Source organism: Bubalus bubalis, chromosome 2 (assembly GCF_019923935.1).
Source record: "Bubalus bubalis isolate 160015118507 breed Murrah chromosome 2, NDDB_SH_1, whole genome shotgun sequence".
NCBI lineage: Eukaryota > Metazoa > Chordata > Mammalia > Artiodactyla > Bovidae > Bubalus > Bubalus bubalis.
Window position 1 is genome coordinate 43,600,771 of NC_059158.1, and position 21,104 is coordinate 43,621,874.

The 21,104-nt window shown below is 59.9% G+C and overlaps 1 protein-coding gene across 1 annotated transcript in view; it reads left to right on the forward strand.

The window, feature by feature from the left end:
• GRM4 (glutamate metabotropic receptor 4) overlaps positions 1 to 21,104 on the forward strand; it is a 107,192-nt gene that overhangs the window by 23,668 nt on the left and 62,420 nt on the right. Inside the window, exon 3 of the mRNA XM_044931201.2 lies at positions 19,821 to 20,037. Within this exon, the coding sequence (XP_044787136.1) occupies positions 19,821 to 20,037 (217 nt within the window). The remainder of the gene's footprint in view (positions 1 to 19,820; positions 20,038 to 21,104) is intronic.

The following is a 21,104-nucleotide window of genomic DNA, read 5'->3' on the forward strand; positions in this document are numbered from 1 at the left end:
AGCCCCCGGCCCACTCCCCAGAAGGCCCCCGAGGGGGCTTCCCGGAGGCCTGGCAATTCTGCAGAGCCCTGTTCTTCCTGCCCCCTGCCCCACACCCTTTGTCCCCAAACTTGAGCTGCCACAGCTGGGACCCCCCAGCCTGCCTCGATGGGCCTGGTCCAGGGCCCTCTCTGAGCCCCAGGCACCATGCGTTGAGCATCATGGCAAATGTCTCCCTCACGGAGCTGGTGTGAGGTTTAAGTGGGAGAATGTCTGTGGAAGCTGTAGAGGGGAGGCTGTGATTATTATAGATATCAGAGCTGGAGGGCAGAGCAAATGAGAATGGTCCAGGGGGGGCCCAAGAGTAGTTATTTAGGAACCTGTGACTCCAGCCCTGGCTGGAACATATGTGGGTTCAAAGCCTGCAGGGAGGAGGTGTTTAGGGAAGCGGATGCTGGACAGACTGCTGAGGAGATGGAGGGTGCGGGGTGCACCCTGGCCCTGAGGGTGAAGCAGTGACCCCTGATGCCTGTGCCCTAAGCTGGGGACTGAGTCCCATCCCTGCAGGAGGTACTGTCTCAGTTTCCCCTGTACCCTGAGTGCCCTCCAGCCCCTTCCCACCAAGAGGTGGGAGCCAGGAGGGTGTTTCCTCTTACAGCCTGCTGTGGGCATCAGGAGGGGTGGAGTGGTCCCTGCAGTCAGGCCTGAGCTGACTGGTGACTGGGGCCTCCCCAGTTTCTCTGTGGGGTGGAAGATGGGGATTGTGAGCAATGCCCCCCCCCCCCAAATGAAGACACTCCAATGCACACAGCAGGCTCCATCCCTCCCTGGGATGGTGGTTGAGTTAACTGTTGCTTGTATTTCTGGCCCCTGGAGGAGGGCATGGCAACCCACTCCAGGATCTTTGCCTGGAGAATCCCCATGGACAGAGGAGCCTGGCAGGCTACAGTCCATGGGGTTGCAAAGAGTTGGACACGACTGAGCAACTAAGTACCCAGCATGTGTTTTTGGTAGAGAGCTGGCAGTGAGGCCCAGACTGGGGGTGCGTTCATCATGGGGCTGCTTCTGGGGAAAGCCGTCCAATTGCTGTGGGGAACTGTGGGCCTGCTGAGGTCCTCCACGCGCCACTGATAGAGCTGTGAGCAGGGAGACACTGCCTCCCTGGGGCAGGGGCACGGGGGACTAAAAGAAAGGGCCCGTTTAATTTAATTCTGTGTTTTATTGCTCGTTGGATAAATAACCTTCATTAAGATGGAAGGTGGGGGATGGACCGGAAGTTTGATTAATTTCGAGCTGGTTTCTCATTTGTTAATTTTCTCCCAGTTCAGCAGGATTATTAAAACAAATTATAGACACTGCTCTCTCCTCCCTGGGCTGGAGGGGAGCTTGGTTCACAGGGGGGACCCTGCCCCCCTTTTCTACTACAGTTATTTAGGTACAATTTGGGGTGAGGGACAAGGCCTTCTCCATCTCAAGGTCTCTGGACAAGGCCCTCATTTCCTGTTGGGGGTCTTCACGTCCCTCAGTCTCATGGAAGAGCTGGATACGGAGGGAATGTCAGGGGGTGCTGGTTAGCCAGGGCACCTCCCCTCCAGCAGGGCCTCCTGGGGTGAGGGGCAGACTTGCCAAGTCCAGCCACCAACCCCACCCATGCTATTCAGGGTAGCAGGGCAGGTGGGCGAGCATGGCGGTTAGACACACAGCCTCTGGGCGCTCCCTGCGGTGCCCAGTCCCTTGGCCCCCGTCCACCCCCACTGACCCTGTCTAGGCCCATTAGCCCTTGCCCGCCTTGAGCTCTGGCCCTGCCAGACTGGATCTCCCGTTGGCTGGATCGGCCCCAGAGAAACTGCCCCTTGCTGGGTGGTAACGGGCGACTGTGGTCAGCTCTTTCCTGCTCACTGTGGACAGTTGAGAATTCCAGCTGCTTCATGGGCAGCTGGGCAGGTGGTGATGTATCGGGGGATGTTATGAACATTCTTTTGTGCTCCCCAAAATGTACAGTAAATGCTGTCCCTGCTGCCCTTGCCAGTACTGATTATACTGGAGTGTGTGTGTGTGTGTGTGTGTGTGTGTGGGTGGGCACACACAGTCAGGTTTATTTATCACCATGAGCCACTGTCAGCGTGTGTGTGTTTGTGTGTCTGGGGTGTGTGTGTGTGACCCAGAGTGTGCCCGTGTGAGCTTGTGTTCCTGAACATGGGGCTGGGTGTGTCAGGGACCCTCTGGTAGACCGAGTGTGTGTGCCTGGCTCAGAGCATGCGGCGTGTCTCTAGGTGTATCTGTGGGTGACTCAGATGTATTGATACTTCTGTGCGTGTGTGTGTGTGCATGGCTGTGTACCTGGGTGTCTGTGGAATGGCCTGGGGTGAGCGCCTCTGTACATGTGTGCGTGTGTGCGTGCGCCTCTCCAGGATGCCCTTGGCACGTGCACGTGAGCGGGCCCTCCGGTCTGGGTGGACTGACGGAGCCTCCCCGGCCTGGCAGGCCTGTAGGTGTGCTCGTGTCTGTGTGTGGTCCCTCCTTCCCGGCCCTGCTCCCATCGGCTGATACTCTGCAGCGTGAGGCTGAATTATCTGGAGTGTCCACCTTGCCCCCGCCACCCTGGGGGTGACCGTGGGGAGACCTGTCTCCGCCTACCTTCTTGTGGCCTGGGGACCACAGGAGTCCCCTGGAGAGAGGCTGCTCCCAGTTGGCTCCTGACCCTCCACTCCCTGAGTGCGCCCTGGAGGATCACCCAGCAGTCTCATCTCCAGGTCTGAGCTGGAGGAAGGCGCGGGTGCAGGAGAGCTGCCAGGCAGAGCAGATGGCCCTCCAGCCGGGGCCAGGGCAGGGGGCCAGCCTGACCTCTGACTCCTGAGCTGAGGAGCGGGCGAGATGCCTCTGTCCCTGTGACTCACAGGTGGTAGGGCTGCCAGTCCTGTGAGGCGCAGCTCACTTCAGACGCCTCCTCCAAGAGAGAGGAGTTATATTAAGATGGTGAGAAGGGCTGAGGGTCAGGGGACAGGAGGGGGTGGGGCTGCTTCAGGTGAGCTGTTCCGTGACAGCCTGGCTGAGAAGGTGATGTTTGATCAGAGACGTGAATGAGTGAAGGGGTGCGCCCTGTGTGTGAGGGGGCGGGAGCCAGCAGGACAGAGGTCAGAGCAGGTGCAAAGGCCTGGAGGCCAGACCAGGCTGGGGCTCAGGGACTGTTCGGGGAGGTCAGTGTGGCTGGAGGGAAGCGAGTCGGGGCAGGGGGTCGGTAAGAGCTGAGGTCCGCGAGGCAGCAGGTGTAGGGAAGGTGCGTGGGGGACTCTCTGAATTCGGTGCCTGTGGCCACTGGCCCCTAGGAAAGGCCTGGATGCACTGAGGCAAGATCCCTTGCCGGGCTCTTCTCCCAGCGGGACCTGCTGGGGCCTGGCTTCCTGGGCAGTACTCTGGGGACTTCCCTGGTGGCCCAGTGGCTAACACCCCATGCTCCCAATGCGGGGGCCAGGGTTCGATCCTTGGTCGGGGAACTAGATCCTGTGTGTGTTAGCTGCTCAATCTTGTCCGACTCTTTGTGGCACCATGAACTGTAGCCCCACAGGCTCCTCTGTCCATGGAATTCTCCAGGTAAGAATTTTTGAGTGGGTTGCTATTTCCTGCTCCAGGGGATCTTCCCAACCCAGGGATCGAACCCAGGTCTCCTGCACCACAGGCGGATTGTCTGCCATCTGAGCCACCAGGCAGGCCCCAGATTCTAGATGCCACAGCTAGAGTTCACGTGCCGCAGTGAGGATCAAAGATCCCGCGCGCCCCAACTGAGGCCCAGCGCAGCCAAATAAATAGATGAGTAAACCAATTTTAATAAAAAGGAGGCAGACCTTTGCCGCCCCTCTGGCTTTTACGGAGATTCTGGGGCAGGGGCCCAGGTTGTGGACATGGTGGGAGGGACCAAGATCCACTCCGGGCTTCCCTCTGAGAGAAGTGTCAGCTCAGATCACCAGTGGCTGGAAACTGGACACATGGGCTGGGACAGGGGGAGCCTGTGGGCATGTCCTGCCTGTCTCCTCATGGTCTGGACAGGCCCCAGACGTGCTGGTGGCTCTCGCCGTGGGCTTGGAGGGAGGCTGGGCAGCAGGGTGGAAGGATTCCCGTCTCTGGCATCGGTGGACCTGGGTTTCCCTCAGTAGCTGAGGAATTGAGGCCAATGACTTCTCTCCCATCTGCAGGTCATTGCCTCTAAAATGCAGATAGTAATGTCCACCTGGAAGGGGTGTTGTCCGGAGTAAAGGAGCGAGCTTGAAGGGCACGGTCGCAGGTCAGAACCCAGAGCAGACCTGGGTTGAGCATGGTGGGCGGTTCTCCTGAGAGGTGCCCTCGGGATGGAGGAGAGGTTGGGAGGGAAGTGCTGGGGCCAGTGCCTCCGTGAGCTGGTCCCTTGCTGGTGGCCTGGGACCCGCACCCTGGGGCTGCTGGGGCTTAGCCGAGAGCAGGTCCTCAGCGCTGGGCAGGGCCCTGCGGTCCCCACCCTCTCCCCAGTACCGGGCACTCTGGGAGCAGGAGGAATGTGATCGCTGCATGGAATCAGACGTTTGCAGGTTTCTGCAGTAGATGGAGGGTCTGGGGAGAGAGCCTCCCACCAAATCACACCTGTTGTCCTTGGGCCCTTCCAGGGTGAGGCCGAAGTTCTGGACTGAGCATCACAAAGGTAGCACAATGGAGCTGAGGGTGTCACAGGTGAATCAGTCGCTCCTTGTCTCCCCGGGGAGGTGGCAGAGTGCGGTGGCAGGGGGAGCCTGGTGGCGAGGGTTCAGATGCAGGTCTTCTGGCAAGTGATTCAACTCCTCTGGGCCTCAGTTCCCTCACCTGTACAGCAGGCTGAATGCTAGCGCCCCGGGGACAGGTGTCTGGTGAGGAACATGAGAGCTGAGACCAGAGCCTGGCGCACAGGAGGCACCCACTCAACGTTAGGTATTATTGTGATTGTTGTTTCACGGTTATTAGGTGAGGAACCCGAGGCCCAGGATGGAAGACGGGCTGGTTTGAGAATACATGGTGACTTAGAGAAAGGCAGAACTCAGGCTCTTCCATCGGGCCAGCTTCCAGCGCAGCAGAGGGTGCTGGCAATAGGGCTGAGAGCGGGGTGGCCTCCCCGCTGCCCTGGGCTGAGTCCCTGGCCCCTCCTCACCCTGCTGTGCCACTGGGGCAGCTGCAGAACCCCCAGAGCATGGGTACCTTGAGGGAACGGGCTTAGCCCAGAGGATAAGCAGGCAGCTGGCCCTGGACAACTTGGTTGCCTGGGTCCCAGCTCCGGACTCTTCCTCTGGTCTTGGCTGGACTCAGAGTTTAGGGGAGGGCTCACTGAGAGTTTGTCACAGGAGGGAAACGCTTGGAGCTGGAGGGCTTTTTGGGGAAGTTTTATGCGTCTGCCTGTCTCCATGCACCCTCACCTCTCACCTGAACTAGGAAGCGCCCCTCTGCACTTGGTGGTGCCTGTCTGAGCCTTGGATCTGCTTTGGTGCAGCTGTGTCTCGTTCTGTGCTCTCCCATCCTCTCTGTGTTTGCCTTTCCTCGAACCAGCCACGGGCTCCAGGCCACAGGGCCTTTGCACCTGCCTCGTCTTCCATCTGGGCTGTTTTTCCTTCTACATCTGGGTATTGCCTACCTGTTCTTCAGGTGTCAACTCACTCAACTCCTCAGGGGGGGTGCCCTAAGCAGATTCAGGGCCTTATTCCAGGTTCTCACGGGCCCCAGACCTCTTCCCAGCACATCTCAGAGGCTGGATGTGTTGCTATGTGCATCCAGTTAGAGACCATCTCTCCCGCAGGACTCTGTTCCATGAGGTTAGGGGCTGGTCTGCGTTTGCTCACTGTGGTCTCCCTGGTGTCCACCGTGGCACGGGGCAGAGTGAGTGCTCAGTAAGTATACTCTGAATGAATGTGCGAAGGGACGAGAGGCCCATATCACCTCCGTTCTTACCGGGGCCCAGGAGAGGTGGGGGTGGAGCTGGAGATGGGACTTCCCTAGAGGGGCCCCTGGGGTGGCATGGCCTCCTTCCTGAGGGTGCTGGTGAGAGATGGGTCAGCGCCAGGCGTCCCCAGAGCCTGAGGACAGCGGCGGGGGGTGGGCAGCAGAAATGGGGGAGGTCCTTGGAGGTAGGTGGCGCCCTGCAGGCTGGGTTCTCAGCAGCTGGCTCTGCCCCAGGGCCAGTGGGGTCTGGGCTGGGGACAGACAGCAGGGAGCAGGGAGAGGTGACGCTCTGTGAGTGGCTGCCGCTAGCCTGCCTGTGGTCTTGGCTGAATGGCCGCACTTGGCCAGCCCCTTCCCCACTCTGCCCGTTACTCAGGCCCCCTTGCTCCAGTGGGACCTCCTCCCTGCCAGCCTGGCAGTGGGCGGGCTGTGACATAAATTATTTGGAGCGATGATGCTGTGACTTTTATCAGCTCATGTGTTCAATAATGTTCACATGTCCCATTATATCATATTATATTAATACAGAGCCCTATATTCCACGCAGCGCAGCACATTAACCTGACTTGGTAGGACACTGGGCAGACGCCGTGGTTGATCTCTCCCCCTTGGCCACGCCCCCATCACTGCCCCCCAGATGTCCTTCCAGATGCTCCAGAGGCACCCTGTTCAGAGGTTGTCCCGGCCCTGCCCCCGGCTCCCGCAGCTTGGAGAGGTGGCTCAGTGGGTGCTGTGGACCAGGCTTCTGGATGTCACCCCCACATTATGGAGGCCCTGGCCTCTGCCCTTACCTTGCAAGCCCAGGGGGTCATTAAACCTCCATGGAACAGATGTGGAAGCTGAGACTCAGAGATGGGAGGTGTTGGGATCTAGAGATGTGATGAGGAAAGGCCCAGAACAAGGACTCTTGGCTCCCTGTGCTGGCTGCTTCCCAGGGGGGTGGGCGATGTGGGCAGAGGGCAGGAGGCTGGCAACGGAAGTGGAGTGCGCGCCGGAGCGGGAGGACCCATGGGCCAGAGTCAGACAGACTCGAGTTCAGGTCACGCTTTGCCACTTGCTGTGTGATTTTCTTTCATTTTCGGCTGCTCTGGGTCTTCATTGCAGCAAGCGATTTCCTTGTTGCGGTACACAGGCTTTCTCTCTTTGCAGAGCACGGGCTTAGTCGCCCCCTGGCATGTGGGATCTTAGTTCCCTGACCAGGGATTGGACCCTGTGTCCTCTGCATCGGAAGGCAGATTCTTAGCCACTGGCCCCCAGGGAAGTCCTCTTGCTGTATGATTTTGTTTCCATATTTTCTTGGGCTCCAGTGGTCTCATCTGAAAAATGGAGGTAATAATAGCCTTTGCTTCATGGGGTTGTGGTATGCACGTTAAATGTGAAAGTCCCCATGGGGTGCTTGGCGTGGAATGGGTGCTCCTGAAATGGTAGTTCCTGGGTCCTTTCGGATTCCAGTCACACCTGTGCAGCCTCTGCCGGCTGCCGCCCCGCCCGGCTTGCAGGACGCCCGGTCCTGGCCCAACTGTTCCAGGTGTCAGGTCCCTGCTGAGCCTCACCCTCAGCTTGGCCCCCCGGGGTACAGCAGCACCTTGGGCTGGTCCCGAGCCCCCGGCCCTTGGACATGTGGGCATGGCCTGGTGCCCAGTGCTGCCCAGAACCCTGGCTCACAGGCAGCCTCGTGGCACAGAGAGAGCCCTGCTTGGCCATCCAGCGGGCTGGGGTGGGATGTGACCCTGGGCGCAGGCCTCAGCTCTGAGCCGCGGCCTCTTGTGTCAATCAGGGTGAAGGTTTCCTCTCTCCGGGCGCGGGGAGACCCAACAGGAGTGTCTGTGTCAGTGGCTGCTGCGTCGTTTGACTCAGATGCGTAACAACAGCTCCTGGCAACTTGGATATTTGTGTCTCTTTCCAGGCTTTCATATCTGTTCACTCATGTGAGCCCCACAATGCTCCACTGTGCCCACTTGACAGATGAGGAGACTGAGGCTCACAGGGGCGGTGACTGGCCTGTGGTCACGCAGTGAGGTAGTGGGTAGAGGGTGAGGCGGCCTGCTTCTCGCCTCTGGAAACCTGGGCCTTGGACCCTTCTAGGCGAAGGGGGTGTAGTTGCTGTGACCCCACAGGGCTACCCCCTCAGGCCCCACCCCTCCTCCCTGGCCTCTGGGCTCCTCCGTCCCTCCGCCTCCCCCCACGTATGGCTCTTGACAAGGTTACGGAGTCAGCATGTAAGACCTGCAGAAATGAGTGTAATTTATTGATCTACATTTCGCTTATGAAATAGGACAAGTGCTGGTTTGAGGATCTTGTTTGCTCTCGCCCTTGTGCCGCCGGCTCCCCCGCCTGCCCCCCGGGCGCTCTTATCTGCGGTAATTCCTCGGAGCCTGCATCAGAACCCGCTTCTTTGTCAGCCCTGCGAGGCTCTCCACTCCACACCCTCTATTCTTCTCCAGCCCCCATGCCTTATCGGGGGGCCCCCCTTTCCTGGGCTCCTAAGAAAACATATAATGTTTAAAAGGGTGAGACAAGGGACTGAATAAAGCGCTTTCTGGGGAAATATTTGTTCAAAGGCCTGTTGCCTGCATCTGTCTGGTTCTCTCCTGGAAAACATAATTCAGAGCAGGCCTGGAAATTAATCCAAGTGTCCGCTTGCTTTCCTGATACGAGGCTGGGTGGGTCCCAGGGAGGGGAGACAGGCGGGTGGGGGATGGCCCCCCACGTGATTGCCTTCTCAGATATCAGCGTGAAATTAGGGGGACAGGGCACAGCAGGCCCCAGGACAGGCCGGAGCTGAGCCCTGGGGTGGGAGGAGGGAGCCCTCAGCATCTGTGAGCCGGGCACTCCTGTGGAGCGGCCCCTTTCTGCAGAGCAGCGCCCTTCAGTTGCCCAGATGAGGCACCAGACCACGTGAGAGTCAGAACTTGGCTGTATCTCTGTGACCTTGGCAAGGCCCCGAGGCTCTGAGCCTCGGTTTCCTCACTCATCTAGGGTGCTCAGGGGTCTGCTGGGCTTGTCCTCAGCTTGGGGTGGAGGGAGTGAAGTGTTCCCTGCGTTCATTGGGCTCGATGCTGTGCCAGGCATCCGAGGACACAGTAGGGAATAAAGAGAGGCCTCTGAATTCATGGAGCTGACTTTTTAGGGGGAGATGGATAATAACTGAAATAAGGGACTTCCCTGGTGGTCCAGTGGCTAAGACTCCGTGCTCCCAATGCAGGGGACCTAGGTTCAATCCCTGGTCAGGGAACTAACTTCCACATGCCACAGTGAAGATTGAAGATTCCCCATGCTGCAACTAAGACTGCATGGCCAAATACATAAATAAAACACTTAAAAATAAATGAAGTAAGCAAGTAAATATAGAGCATGTTAGAGAGTAATCATTGTCTTGGGGGAATCCAAGCCGGGCTTCCCTGGTGGCTCCACAATGCAGGAGACCTGGGTTCAAGCCCTGGGTTGGGAAGATCCCCTGGAGAAGGAAATGACAACCCACTCCAGTTTTCTTGCCTGGAGAAGTCCTTGGACAGCGGAGCCTGGCAGGGTACCTGTAGTCCATGGGGTCACAAAGAGTCGAATGTGACTTTCACTTTCTCAAGCAGGGGAGGTAGAGATAGGGTACAGGGGAGGGGGAAGCCAGATTGGTGTTAAATAGCGGGGGTCTGAGAAGGTGATGTCTGCGTAGTCTTGAAGGGAAGGATGTGAACGAGTGAGCCACAGATAAGATCTGGGGGGATTGCGGTCAGGTGGTGGGGACGGCCAGTGCAAAGGATCTGAGGCAGAGTGTGCCTGGCGTGTTCAAGGGAACAGCAAGGAGGCCGGTGTGGCTGTGGCTGTGTGAGCTGAGGCTGAGGTGGGAGGCCAGGATGGGGGCTGGAGATAAAGTCAGAGGTAATGTGTTGAAAATGCTTTGTTCAAATGCCAAGTGTTGTTGATCATTTTGACAGTGGGCCCTAGGCTTAGCTGTAAAGGGCATTTTATTAGCACCCGGCAGGGGCTCCCCGAAGAAGGCTGCTGTGTGAGTTTCGCAGGAAGAGGGGAGGGCTGTGATGTCTTCTGTCTTCCAGCACCTTAAACATTTCAGTCCTTCCAGCTGCAAGATGATATGAGCTCTTTCCAAGCTATTTCCCTATTATGGCGCCTGCAGGAAAAAGAGATCCGTCATGATTGTGGTGCCGTGCTGCAGGGGTGGGAGGTGTAGGGGCCTGGTGAGGGGCCCTGACCTGGCCAGTGGGGTCCTGGTGACAGTGGAGGGACCTACACATGCTGACTTGTCTGGGGTCTCAGGGAGCGGGGAGTCAGGGGCCATGAACCCACTCTTTGGCAGCCACGGGTGGGGTTGGTGATCCTAATTAAAAGCTTGGATCCAAAAGGCTTGATGAGGGAATTTCTAATTAAATAAATTTCATCTCATCTGGGAAACAGAGGTTTGCATATGATAAGCATGAAATTAATAATTACGTTTAGAAATTAGCTGTTGCGCCAAGCCAAGCCATTTACACAACCCTCAGGGGCTGGCCCCGACCCCTGCCCGATCCTTTGTAATAGAGACGGATGGTGTGCTGGTCTGGAGTGGAGGCGGTGGCTGAGCAGAGGGGGAGCGGGGCCCTCTGAGTCCCTGGAGGCTGCCAGTGTCTCTGTCAGATCCTGTGTGTGAGCACACGTGTGTGTAGGCTCGCTTGTGAGGCGGGGAGGCTGAGCTTTCACTGGAAAGTAAAATGGGCTCTGGAGCTCGTCCCTCTGGCTTTAAATGCTGTGTGTACTGGGCAAGCTCCTGGACCTTTCCGTACCCAGGTTTAGGGGAACTGAGGAGAAGAAGAGCACCTCCTTCATACGGTTGTCGTAAGGTTAAAGGTATTAGTCCTATAAGACCACTGGGCAGAGTTCTTGGCACACAGTAAACACTCAATCAATGCTTATCCTCAGGAAGATGATGATCACATGTGTGCGTGTGTGTGTGTGTGAATTTAATTCAGCTTAGCCCAAGCCAGCCTGTGACGGGTGTGAGCCTGACATATCCAGGCTTTTGAGGTGGAGAAAAGTAGAGCTCCCCCCTTGCTCTTGGGGAGCTAGAGCTTGCGCCCCTGTGTCCATCGGCATCAGGAGGAGGCGCTGCAAGAGCACACGGCTCCCGCTTCTCTGCGGCTGTAAACACGTAAACTGAATATACTTGCCGTGTTGTGTGTCCACGTGGCTTGGCTGGGTGCTTGTCCCACCTCCTCAGGGACCAGGCTGGCCGGGAACGCTACCAGTCACAGCAGCAGGGTGATGAGACGCCCTGACCCTGAGTTGATGCACTTCCTGCTTGCAGCTCAGGGGCCAGAACACGTCAGGTGAGGCATGAGGGGCACGTCATCAGATTTGCCAGGTACCGGGGAGTGAGGGAGGGACGTGTCTCTAAGGACCGGCACCCACGTTAGCCACGTGTGGGCTCACTGAGCATCGTCTCTCCCACGATGTCAGCTCCGTGAAGGCAGGGGTTGGGCTCTGTGGGTTCGCCCCAGTGTCAAACATGCTGCAAAGCGCTTAGGAGGTGCTCAGGGAAGCACTGAGTCAGTTCCATCGCTCAGTCGTGTCCGACTCTTTGCGACCCCATGGACTGCAGCACGCCAGGCCTCCCTGTCCATCACCAACTCCCTGAGTTTACTCAAACTCACGTCCATTGAGTTAGTGATGCCATCCAGCCATCTCATCCTCTGTCGTCCCCTTCTCCTCCTGCCTTCAATCTCTCCCAGCATCAGCGTCTTTTCCACAGCCTTGTCTAACTCAATGAAACTATGAGCCATGCCGAGTAGGGCCACCCAAGATGGGCAGGTCATGGTGGAAAGTTCTGACAAATCGCAGTCCACTGGAGAAGGGAATGGCAAACCACCTCAGTATTTTTTCCTTGAGAACCCCATGAACAGTATGAAAAAGCACTGAGTAAGTGAATTCACAGTGGCATCAGCAGAGTTTCTGGGGCTGGGCTGGGCCCTCTGTGGGAGGGGAGGCTGGCGGCCACGGAGCAGCCAGGCGAGGGGCCACATGGCGCTGTGGGCAGATCTCACTGTCCGCTTGTTTTTTGGCCGTGCTCATGTGGCCTACTTCTCTGACCAGGGATTGAACCCTTGTCCCCTGCACTGCAAGCCTGGAATCTTAACCACTGGACTGCCAGGGAAGCCCCAGATTTTACTGTCTTTTAGCATAGCACTTGCTGCCTTGGAAACTGATGTCTACTTCTCAGTCCAGGAGGGGAAAGGCTGCCAGCCTGAGGGGCCTGTGTGACCCCGGCACAGATCTGTGTCCAGGCCTGGGGCGGGGGCAGAGAGGGGGGCAGAAGGCCTAGTCCGGGAGCCCCGGGGTGGTGAGCAGGTTGATGGATCGCCTTGGGGCACAGGGCGGTGGGCCTCCAGTGACCCGGCACTCGGGGGTCTGGAGCCAGTGGCCGGGCTGTGTCCGCAGGGGAGTGAGGTCTGGTTAATGAGGGCGCCCTGAAGTGATTGCCCAGGCTGGCCTGGCCTGGATTCCCTCAGGGTCTGTGGGGCAGTGGCTGGTGGCCTCCAGCTGGCCCAGTGGGTGGGTTGGGGGGTGGTGAAAGGTGGTCGTTTTCGGGGAAGGCCTGGGACAAGGCCCAGCGCAGGGGGCAGACCGTCCTTCCATCGGGGCCCACCCCAGCCCTTCTGCAGACCACCCAGACGCCAGCCCAGCCTCCCCCCAGAGGTTCCCCCACTTTCCAGGCTCTGGAAGCCTGCTTTCTCTGCTCCTGAACCCTGGGGCCCCTCTCGGAGAAGGCCGGTCAGGACTGAAGGCAGGCGCTCTTCTGTGTACCCCGTGCACCCCTCTGCCGTACCCCAGTTCCTCCCCCTAACCGCCCTCCTAGGCACCTTGAGTGCCCCCTGCCTCCCCTCTCTGTGTGCCCCGTTTCTCCTCCCCAGTCTGTCTGCACCCTTGGACCATCCTGCCAGCCTCCACGCTCTCCTCCCGGTTCACAGTCCCACTTTCCCCCCAATGAATCCCCGTAGCCTCTGACCCAGCCGGGAGCTTCAGCCTGGTGGCATCTCACTCTGGGGAGCTCCTTTCTGGCTCCTCTGGCAGCTGATGCTGTGAAGGTGGGTTATTTAAATCCATGTCCTCTGCGCCTGGCCGAGAGGAGATGGTGGCTGATCTGCAAGGGTGTGGGGGGCTCCCGCTGTGTGCCCAGCTCTCAGTGAGACGCCTTCTGCCCCTCCAGGCTCCGGGGAGGGGGGGAGGCGGACAAGGGCATCTCTGCTCCTCCTGGTGCCGGCTCTGCAGCAAAGGCCTCGGGGAGGGTGCACGGCTCAGCTGGCGAGGGAGGTCGGGGTGGAAGCCGGGCCCTGAGCCTTTGGAAGCTGGCCTTCCCTCTCGCGGGCTCTCTGAACCACACTTTCCTGCCTGAGCAGCTTTCATGTACCCAGAAGCCTGGCTGCCTTTTTGTCTGTGAAGGAAACAGCTGATGCTGAGAGCCGGGCAGTGGAAGCACCATGCAGCCAAGATCAGAAGGGCAGGGATCAGGCGGCCACCCCGGGCTCTGACCAGCCTCACACAGGGTCTCCCACATCCCAAGTGAGAGGCGCTGCGGCCAGGCAGGTGGGGCTCCTGAGGTCGACCTGGGTCCTGGCCTGGACTGTGCTGGCGGTCAGAGGGGACTGCAGCCCCCAGCAGTGGCTGCCCAGCCTGGCTTGTGGGTGGAATGGAAAGAGGAGAGTCAGTTGGGAGGGTGGATAGGGCCCCAGGCCAGGAGCTGGGTATGGAGACTTCCTCGGTGGTCCAGTGGCTAAGACCTCAGAGAAGTCTTAGTGTTTGATGCGAGAGGCCCAGTTTCAGTCCTTGGAGAACTCGATGCCACACGCAGCATGGAGATCCCATGCGCCGTGACGAAGGCCCAGTGCAGCCAAATAAAAAAAAAGAGCAGCTGGATCTGCATCTTGTTTCTGTTCCTCCTGATGGCTCTGCTGCTCGTTGGGCACTGTGTCCTCTCTGAGCCTCAGTTTCCTCACCTGGAAAATGGGCACAATGGTCCTAGTCTTGCTCCCGTCTAATAATATCTAGCATTTGCCAAGGGCCCCGTGTGCCAGGCACCATTTTCAGCCCTGTGTGTGTCCTCTCTGGCACCATCCTCTCTGTTGTTATTTGGGCCACTTTTTAGGGGTAGGGAGGCTGCTTGCTTGTCTAAGGTGGCACAGCTGGGTGGCGGAGCCCTGGGCAGGTTGGCTCCAGAGAGAGAGGTCTGAGGCCAGAGTTAGGGAGGCAGAGGGAGGGGGAGGGGCGCTGATGCACATACACTCAGGGGAAGGGGGCTGGGGCTCCTGGCAGGTGGCCCTAGGTTCCCTGGTGACAGGGAACGGACAAGGCCGCGGACATCCCACTGTGTGACTCGGGCTTCCCCAGGCCAGGGTGGGGCACTGACTGCTCTGAACAAAACGCTGGCCTTGACAGGGCCCCGGCCTTCAGAGGCCATGGGGTCTGGGTCCCTGGTGGGCTCTGAGATGCTGGGCAGCCTGTTCACCCCCTCGTCCTCCTCGGGATGGGAGGGGGCTATGGCGGGGACCTGCCACTCTCAGGGGGTCCTCAGGCTGTGCTGGTGTGGGAGCCAGTGGCCGCGTCTGAGCCTTTGGCACCTGGGCACCACTCACATCCCAGCCGGAGTTGCCATGCCCGGGTGGGTGTGTGGGGCTGCTGGCTGGGCCTGGGGCGAGTTCAGAAGAGGCTCAGGTCCAGCACACAGACACGCATGCCTGTACCTGCTCCCGCACACATGCACACAAGTGCACGTGTGTCCCCTCTGCCTGAAAAGGCCCCCTTCACTTACGTGGTCCCTCCTTCACCACCTTGGGGTCCCGACTCAGTGTCGCCCTGCCAGAGGGGCATCCCCGGCCCTTCTCCCTCACACCCCCCCCGCGCCCTGCTTTCCTCTTCCTCCTGGCCCCCTGGCCCCGTCTACCCGCTCTGCCTCGTCTGCCCCCGTCCACACGGGGAGCCCCACGGGGCAGTGTTCACCACCCGCGCCTGCTTTCCGAGCTGGGCCCAGCAGGCTGTTGGTGTTCAGTGATTTGGTAGGAGGACTAAACTGATGCGTGTGCGGCATGCTCAGGGCATATGCTCCAGCACAGGCTCACACACGCACATGTCACACACACACACACACACATACACGCACGCATACGCTTGACATCCATCTTTATTGTTGCCCAAGCCTGGAAGCAGCTCCTGTCTCCCCACGTGGCAGGGCCTCCTCATCACTCCCAGAAGCCAGAGGGGGCGGGGCGAGGGGGTGCTTATTCAAGTGCTGCCCCTGCAGCCCTTCAGCCCTTCTGTTCTTCCATACGGGTGAGACTTGGCTGGGTACCAGCTGCAGACACACTGTGTGACACTCCTGGTCATCCCACTGCCTCCTCCCCTTGCAGGGCGACCCCCAGATGCAGTGAGTGTTGGGTTTGGGGTTGCGATGAGCCCAGTTCCCTTGGCATCTCCCCAGTGACCTTGCCCAGCACAACAGGGGGAGCCTCAGAATACTTGCTGAATTGTTGGTCAGGCATCCTAACACTCAGGAGATTGTGCTCTGTGCCCCAGAGTAGCCCGAGTGCTCACAGGGCTCGGCGCTGTGTGAGGTCTGAGAGGGCTGCCTGGAGGATGAGGGCTCCTGGGGGGCTGCCCGGAGGAGGTGACACGAGCTGGGCCTTGATGCACTAGGAAGATTTGGATGTGGGGAGATGAGGTCATGGGCTTTGTGGGCAGAGGAAGACAGGCAGAGAGGAGGGAGAAACAGGTGGACAAATGGCCCCAGGGTAGGATGGCCGTAGTTGTCAGCTGCTGCTGAAACCTGGCTTCTGGCTGACTCTTGCCCCAGGAGGGTGAGACAGGAGGGTGTGCCGTCCCCAGTGGCTAGGACAGTGCTCAACACACAGTAGGTGCACAGGGTGTTAGGTGAGAGGAGGAGGGGGCCAGGGAGAGGGAAACGCTGGCGGTGGGGCGGGCGTGGCTGTCTTGAAGGAGAGGAGTGTGCGCAGAGGGTGCAGGGCAGGGCTCCCCAGGTGGTGCTAGAGGTAATGGAACCACCTATGGGTGCAGGAGACTCGAGGAGGTGTGATCCCTGCGCCAGGAAGATCCCCCAGAGAAGGACGTGGAAATCCACTCCAGCATTCCTGCCTGGGGAATCCCATGGACAGAGGAGTCTAGTGGGCTAGAGTCCACAGGGTCACAAAGAGTTGGATGCAACCGAAGCGACTTTGCACACACCAGCTGCAGGGCGATGAGAGCTGAGGAGACGCCAGAAGTCCACTGGGCCAAGTTGTCACAGGCCCCTGCCCATGGGGGGCTCCTTGCTTTTGCCACCCAACTCCAGGCTGGGGTGGGGGCGAGAGGGAGAGGGCTTGGAGGGCCAGCCAGTCCCAGGAGGTCTCCCCACTAAGCACAATGGTAACTCTGTGACCTTGAGAGAGAGAGAGAAAGAGAGAGAGAGAGAGAGCTAGGGGTTGGGGGGAGGCCCGGGGACAGTCTGGGGTAAGAAGCAGTCAGAGAGGGTGCTGTCCCGAGGAAGGGCAAGGGGACGGACGACTGCCCTCATCAGCGCCGACACTCGAGTGCTGACTGCCCACCAGGCGCTGCCTGGGTTTCTCCCGTGAATTCCCGCATGTGCCCCTCACAACCTCAGGAGAAAGGGATTGGAATTATTTTCATTTTGCAGCTGAGGAAACTGAGGTCCAGAGAGGTGACGTTACCTGCACCCAGGTTTCCCACACCTGGGATTTGAACCTGAGCACTTTAGCTCCCAAATTGCTGCTTGAACCCATCCTCCTGGGACCCTCAGGAGGGTCTGCAGCCAAGGGAGGGAGCTTGTGGGGGCGGCAGGAGGAGCTGGCAGAGGGGACCACGTGTAAGAGGATGCTATCCCTGGACCCTGGTTGGGATGCTGTCTCTACCCCATCTTCTCAGTGCAGGTTCCCTATTCCAGGCTCTCAGGAGGCTCACGGGCAGATCAGGGGCCCTTCGCCCTCCTGCAGGCTGGCACACACACCCTGCGGGGACCCCACCCTTGGTCCTCCACCCTTTGTGGGAGGCAGTGTGTGTGCAGGGACAGGGCCGGGGCCCCCTGGGGGAGGCTCTGAGTCCTGGCACCTGGACAGCCGCCTGCCCGCCCACTGGCCTGGCCCAGGCCGAGTGCCCAGCCAGGGGGAGAGGGGAGGGGGTTGGAAGCGGGGCTGAGCCTCCTGCGAGCCGCTCTGGCCCTCCTCTGGGCAGGCGCCGTTGACTCCAGCCCCAGCCCCGTGTTGGGAGAAAACATCAAAAGCAGGAGACAAGCTGCTTCTAATTAGGAGGCAAGTGCGTTTCTGGGTGTGTGATCAGGGCCGGCAGAGGTGAGCTGGCGAACAAACAAAGCTCCGTCCTCTCTCGGGGACCTGCTGTGCTGGCCCCGCGTCTCTGCTGTCAGCTCCAGATTCAGGGCGCGTCTCTCCAGAGCGATGACCCTGGGGTGACGTTTATTTTGTTCTGTTTTATTGTCCAAAAATGTTAAATGCGGCCATTTCCGACGCGCACACAAGCACAGCGAGCAGGGCGGTGTGCTTCCACCACGCCCGCGTCACCGGACAGCCGTCAGCTCTCGGCCAGCGTCATTTCTTCTTCCACGTGTCCTGCCTCGGTTCTTTTGAAGGAAATCCCAGGCTTCGTCACGTCATGCCATCCCTAAGTGTTTTAGTACATGCCCCTGAAACAGTGGGTCTCAACTGGGACAGTTCTGCCCCCAGGGGACATTTGGCAACGTCGCGAGACGTTTCTGGTTGTTACTGGGGGAGAACGAGCTATTGGCATCAGTGGATAGGGGACAGGGGTGCTGCTCGACACCCTACGGTGCATGGGGCAGCCTCCCAGCAAAGCATCGCGGCCCGCTTCCCTCCACAAGCATTAATAGTGCTGAGGCTGGGAAACCGTGCTAAGAGCTAGGGACTCTTAAAAACCAACCAAGCAACCACAGCTCTAACGCCATCGTCAGACCTTAAAAATAATGATACTTTCTGAATTAATCATCAAGTGTCCAGCCAGAGTCCACCTTGTAGGGAGTGCTGCATTCATGCTAAGTGTTCTCTAGGGCCGCGAGGACTCGGCCAGTTTTCAGACTCTGCTGACTCAGGCAGGCAGAGGGACCCGTGTGCTCCGGACCATTCCAATGGGGTTTGCTTTCTAAACACGTGCTGTATTTGCACGGTTCCACACGGAAAATTGGAGTAGGAGATGGCAACCCATTTCAATACTCTTGCCTGGAAAATCCTGTGGACAGAGGAGCCTGGTGGGCTGCGGTCCACGGGGGTCACAAAGAGTCGGATGTGACTGAGCGACCAACCAGCAATAACATGGGAAAAATGCAGAGCGTGTAGGGTGGTGTGTCTCCTCCAACCCCGCCCCCGGCCCCTGCACTCTCCAGGGAGGCAGCGCTGTGCTGCGGAGTTTCAGGGCAATCTGAGGATATTCCGCCGTGGAAGCTGGACCCCCACTGTCCCTGGGGATGGGCACCCCTAGGCAGAGGCCAGGTGGGCAAACCCATGTGCAGGGGGCTCCTCGAGTCCTCCTGTTCTGGAATATTTTCCCATCCCCAGTTGCCATGCAGACTACAGTTCTGGCCGTGAGGTTCTTCCAGCCAGGCTTGAGTCTTAATGATTCCCTCGGGGATCAGTCTTGGACGCGACATCTGCCCAGATTGGTATGCCCACCTTTCAGCCTGTCACTGTGGCCAGTTGAGAGCAGGGCAGAGGGGACACAGGAAGGGTACGTGCTGGTGTGGACCAAGCCAGGGGGTGGACAGCGGCGGCCACTGGCAGGCCCTGGGAGCTGGGTGCAGGCGAGGACCCTGTGAGGAGAGCACAGGGCAGTGAGCAGAGGTGGAGGGGGGCTCGGGAGAGTGCACGCAGCCCCGTCCAGTCCCTGTGGATGCTGGATGTCCACCGTGGAGGAAGGGCGGCTTCGGGCCTCCGGGTCCCACCTTTGCCTGGGGGGCCAGGTGGGAAGCCTGGGGGCAGGAAGGCACCCTGTGACTGGGGGGAGCTGGGCGAGGACCATGAGGTCCAAGTCTGCGGGAGTGGCTGTGGCCCTGGGCCAGCCCTGCCCCCAGGGGCTCTGGGTCCCAGGCTGTGGAGAGAGGCTCCACTCCCTCTGGCCTCCCAGGAGTCCATCCTGGGTGGGGAGGGGGCAGGGGGAGCTGGAGCTGGGCTCTGTGCCCTCTGAGCTGGGCGGGAGGAAGGAGCCAGGGCCCAGAGGGAGCTGTGAGGACGTGGAAGGCTCCTGGGGGGCAGGGGCTGGACTGGAGAAGCCCTTGGGTCCCCGCTGCATCCCCGGGCCAACGCTCACCCAGCCGGGGCTGCTCCCCAGCTGGGATCTCCCAGCTCTTTGTCAGCTGAGGCCCCCAGAGGCTCCCGGGGTGTGTGTGTGTGTGTGTGTACGCGTGTGTGTGCTATCCACGATGGCTCTGGGGTGTGTATGTGTGGGTGACAGAGGGCCCACCAGCCCCAGGACTTGGTTGAGGCAAATTATTTGGAAGACTTTCTGGAGGAGGAGGGCTTGATGCGTATCAGCCACTCCCGTCTCACCCTGGTGCCAGCCTCACTCCTGCTGGGAGTTGGGGGGTATCTGGGGAGACGCAGGATCAGGGAGCTGAGCGAGAGGTGGGGGGCAGGCATCGGGACCCTGAGCAGAGCCGGGGCAGGGCTGACCAACAGCTGGCCCAACTCTCAGCCTCGGTTTCCTCCTCTGTTGGGTGGGGCTGGGACCTGCTCATCCCACGTCAAGAGGGCTCCCCTGGGTCGAGAGGAGGCCATGCCCGTGGGAAGGGCCGGGACGGTCCCCAGGCGGGAGGCCGGTTGAGGTGTAGGGGCTGACACTGGCCGGGCAGGGTTGGGTGCCAGCCACCCCCATCAGCGGCCCCTCTCGCCCCCCAGATCCCCCAGATCAGCTACGCCTCCACAGCTCCCGACCTGAGTGACAACAGCCGGTACGACTTCTTCTCCCGGGTGGTCCCCTCGGACACGCACCAGGCCCAGGCCATGGTGGACATCGTGCGCGCCCTCAAGTGGAACTACGTGTCCACGCTGGCCTCGGAGGGCAGCTACGGCGAGAGCGGCGTGGAGGCCTTCATGCAGAAGTCCCGAGAGGACGGTGAGTCTGCCCGCGGGCTCCCGCTCAGGGCCGGGGCGGGGCTGTCCCTGCGGGGGCCGCTCCGGGTCCTGCCGTGTGCTCTCCTCCTGCCCTGGGGCCCCCCTCATGGGCCTGAGCCTGTGGCCTTGTTGGCGGGCGGCTGGGTGGCTCCTGGAGGTGGGGGGTGGGCACGAATGGCTCCTGTGGACACGGCCAGGCAGATGGAGGAACCGTCTGTATTCCGGGCACGGGACCCTGTTCTTGGGCAGAGAGGAGGGGAAGGAGATGGGCATGGAGGGGGGCCTTGTTCACGGGGGTCTCAGGGACCCAGGAGCCAGGGCCATCCTGGGAGCAAGGGTTTGTTCGCAGGACTGAGAATTCAGACGACTCCTTACAACTGAGCCGTCTGCTTGGGTGAGAGGCAGGTGCCGTGGGTGGGGCTGTGTGGCCTCAGTGGGTGGCATCTGGGGGGATGATGGGACAGTGGCTTGCTGTCCTCAGATCCTCCCCACTTACCGCCAGCCCCCCTTCCCCCACGGAGCTCCCTGCCCTCCCAAATTGCTGTCTTCAAAGTGATAAAGGTTTTAGTTATCAGCGAGTAATGAGGGGCTAAGACAGGGTTAGCTCCGGCAGGCCCACACTTGGGCCTCTGAGCCGGCCTTTCCGATGGCCCTGCCGGGGAGGGCAGCCATGTGGGACAGCGGTGGGGGGTGCATCCAGGGCAGCAGACTGGCCCCTGGGTTGGGGGCTCCTGCTGGGTTGGCTGACTCAGGGCAGTGGGCTAGAGGGACGGCTCCCCTCGTGCATGGGGCGTGGAGGAAAGCAGGAGGGGTCCCCTCCCCTCCTGGGAGACACCCCTCACCCCCGCAGAGGGAGCCCCTCTGCCTCCTCTCCCAAGGCCCTGTCACTAAATAGCTCGCTGTGGAGCCCTCGACCTTGGGGATGGCATCTATATATTTATACCCGGATAACCCCGGGACTCTAATTGCTTCTCCTAAGGACCGCAGAGTGTCCAGAGGCGGGCGTCGGTAACACCCTGCGGGTATAATCCTGCTATAAATCTCGGATAAGCCCCTTTAATTGTACAG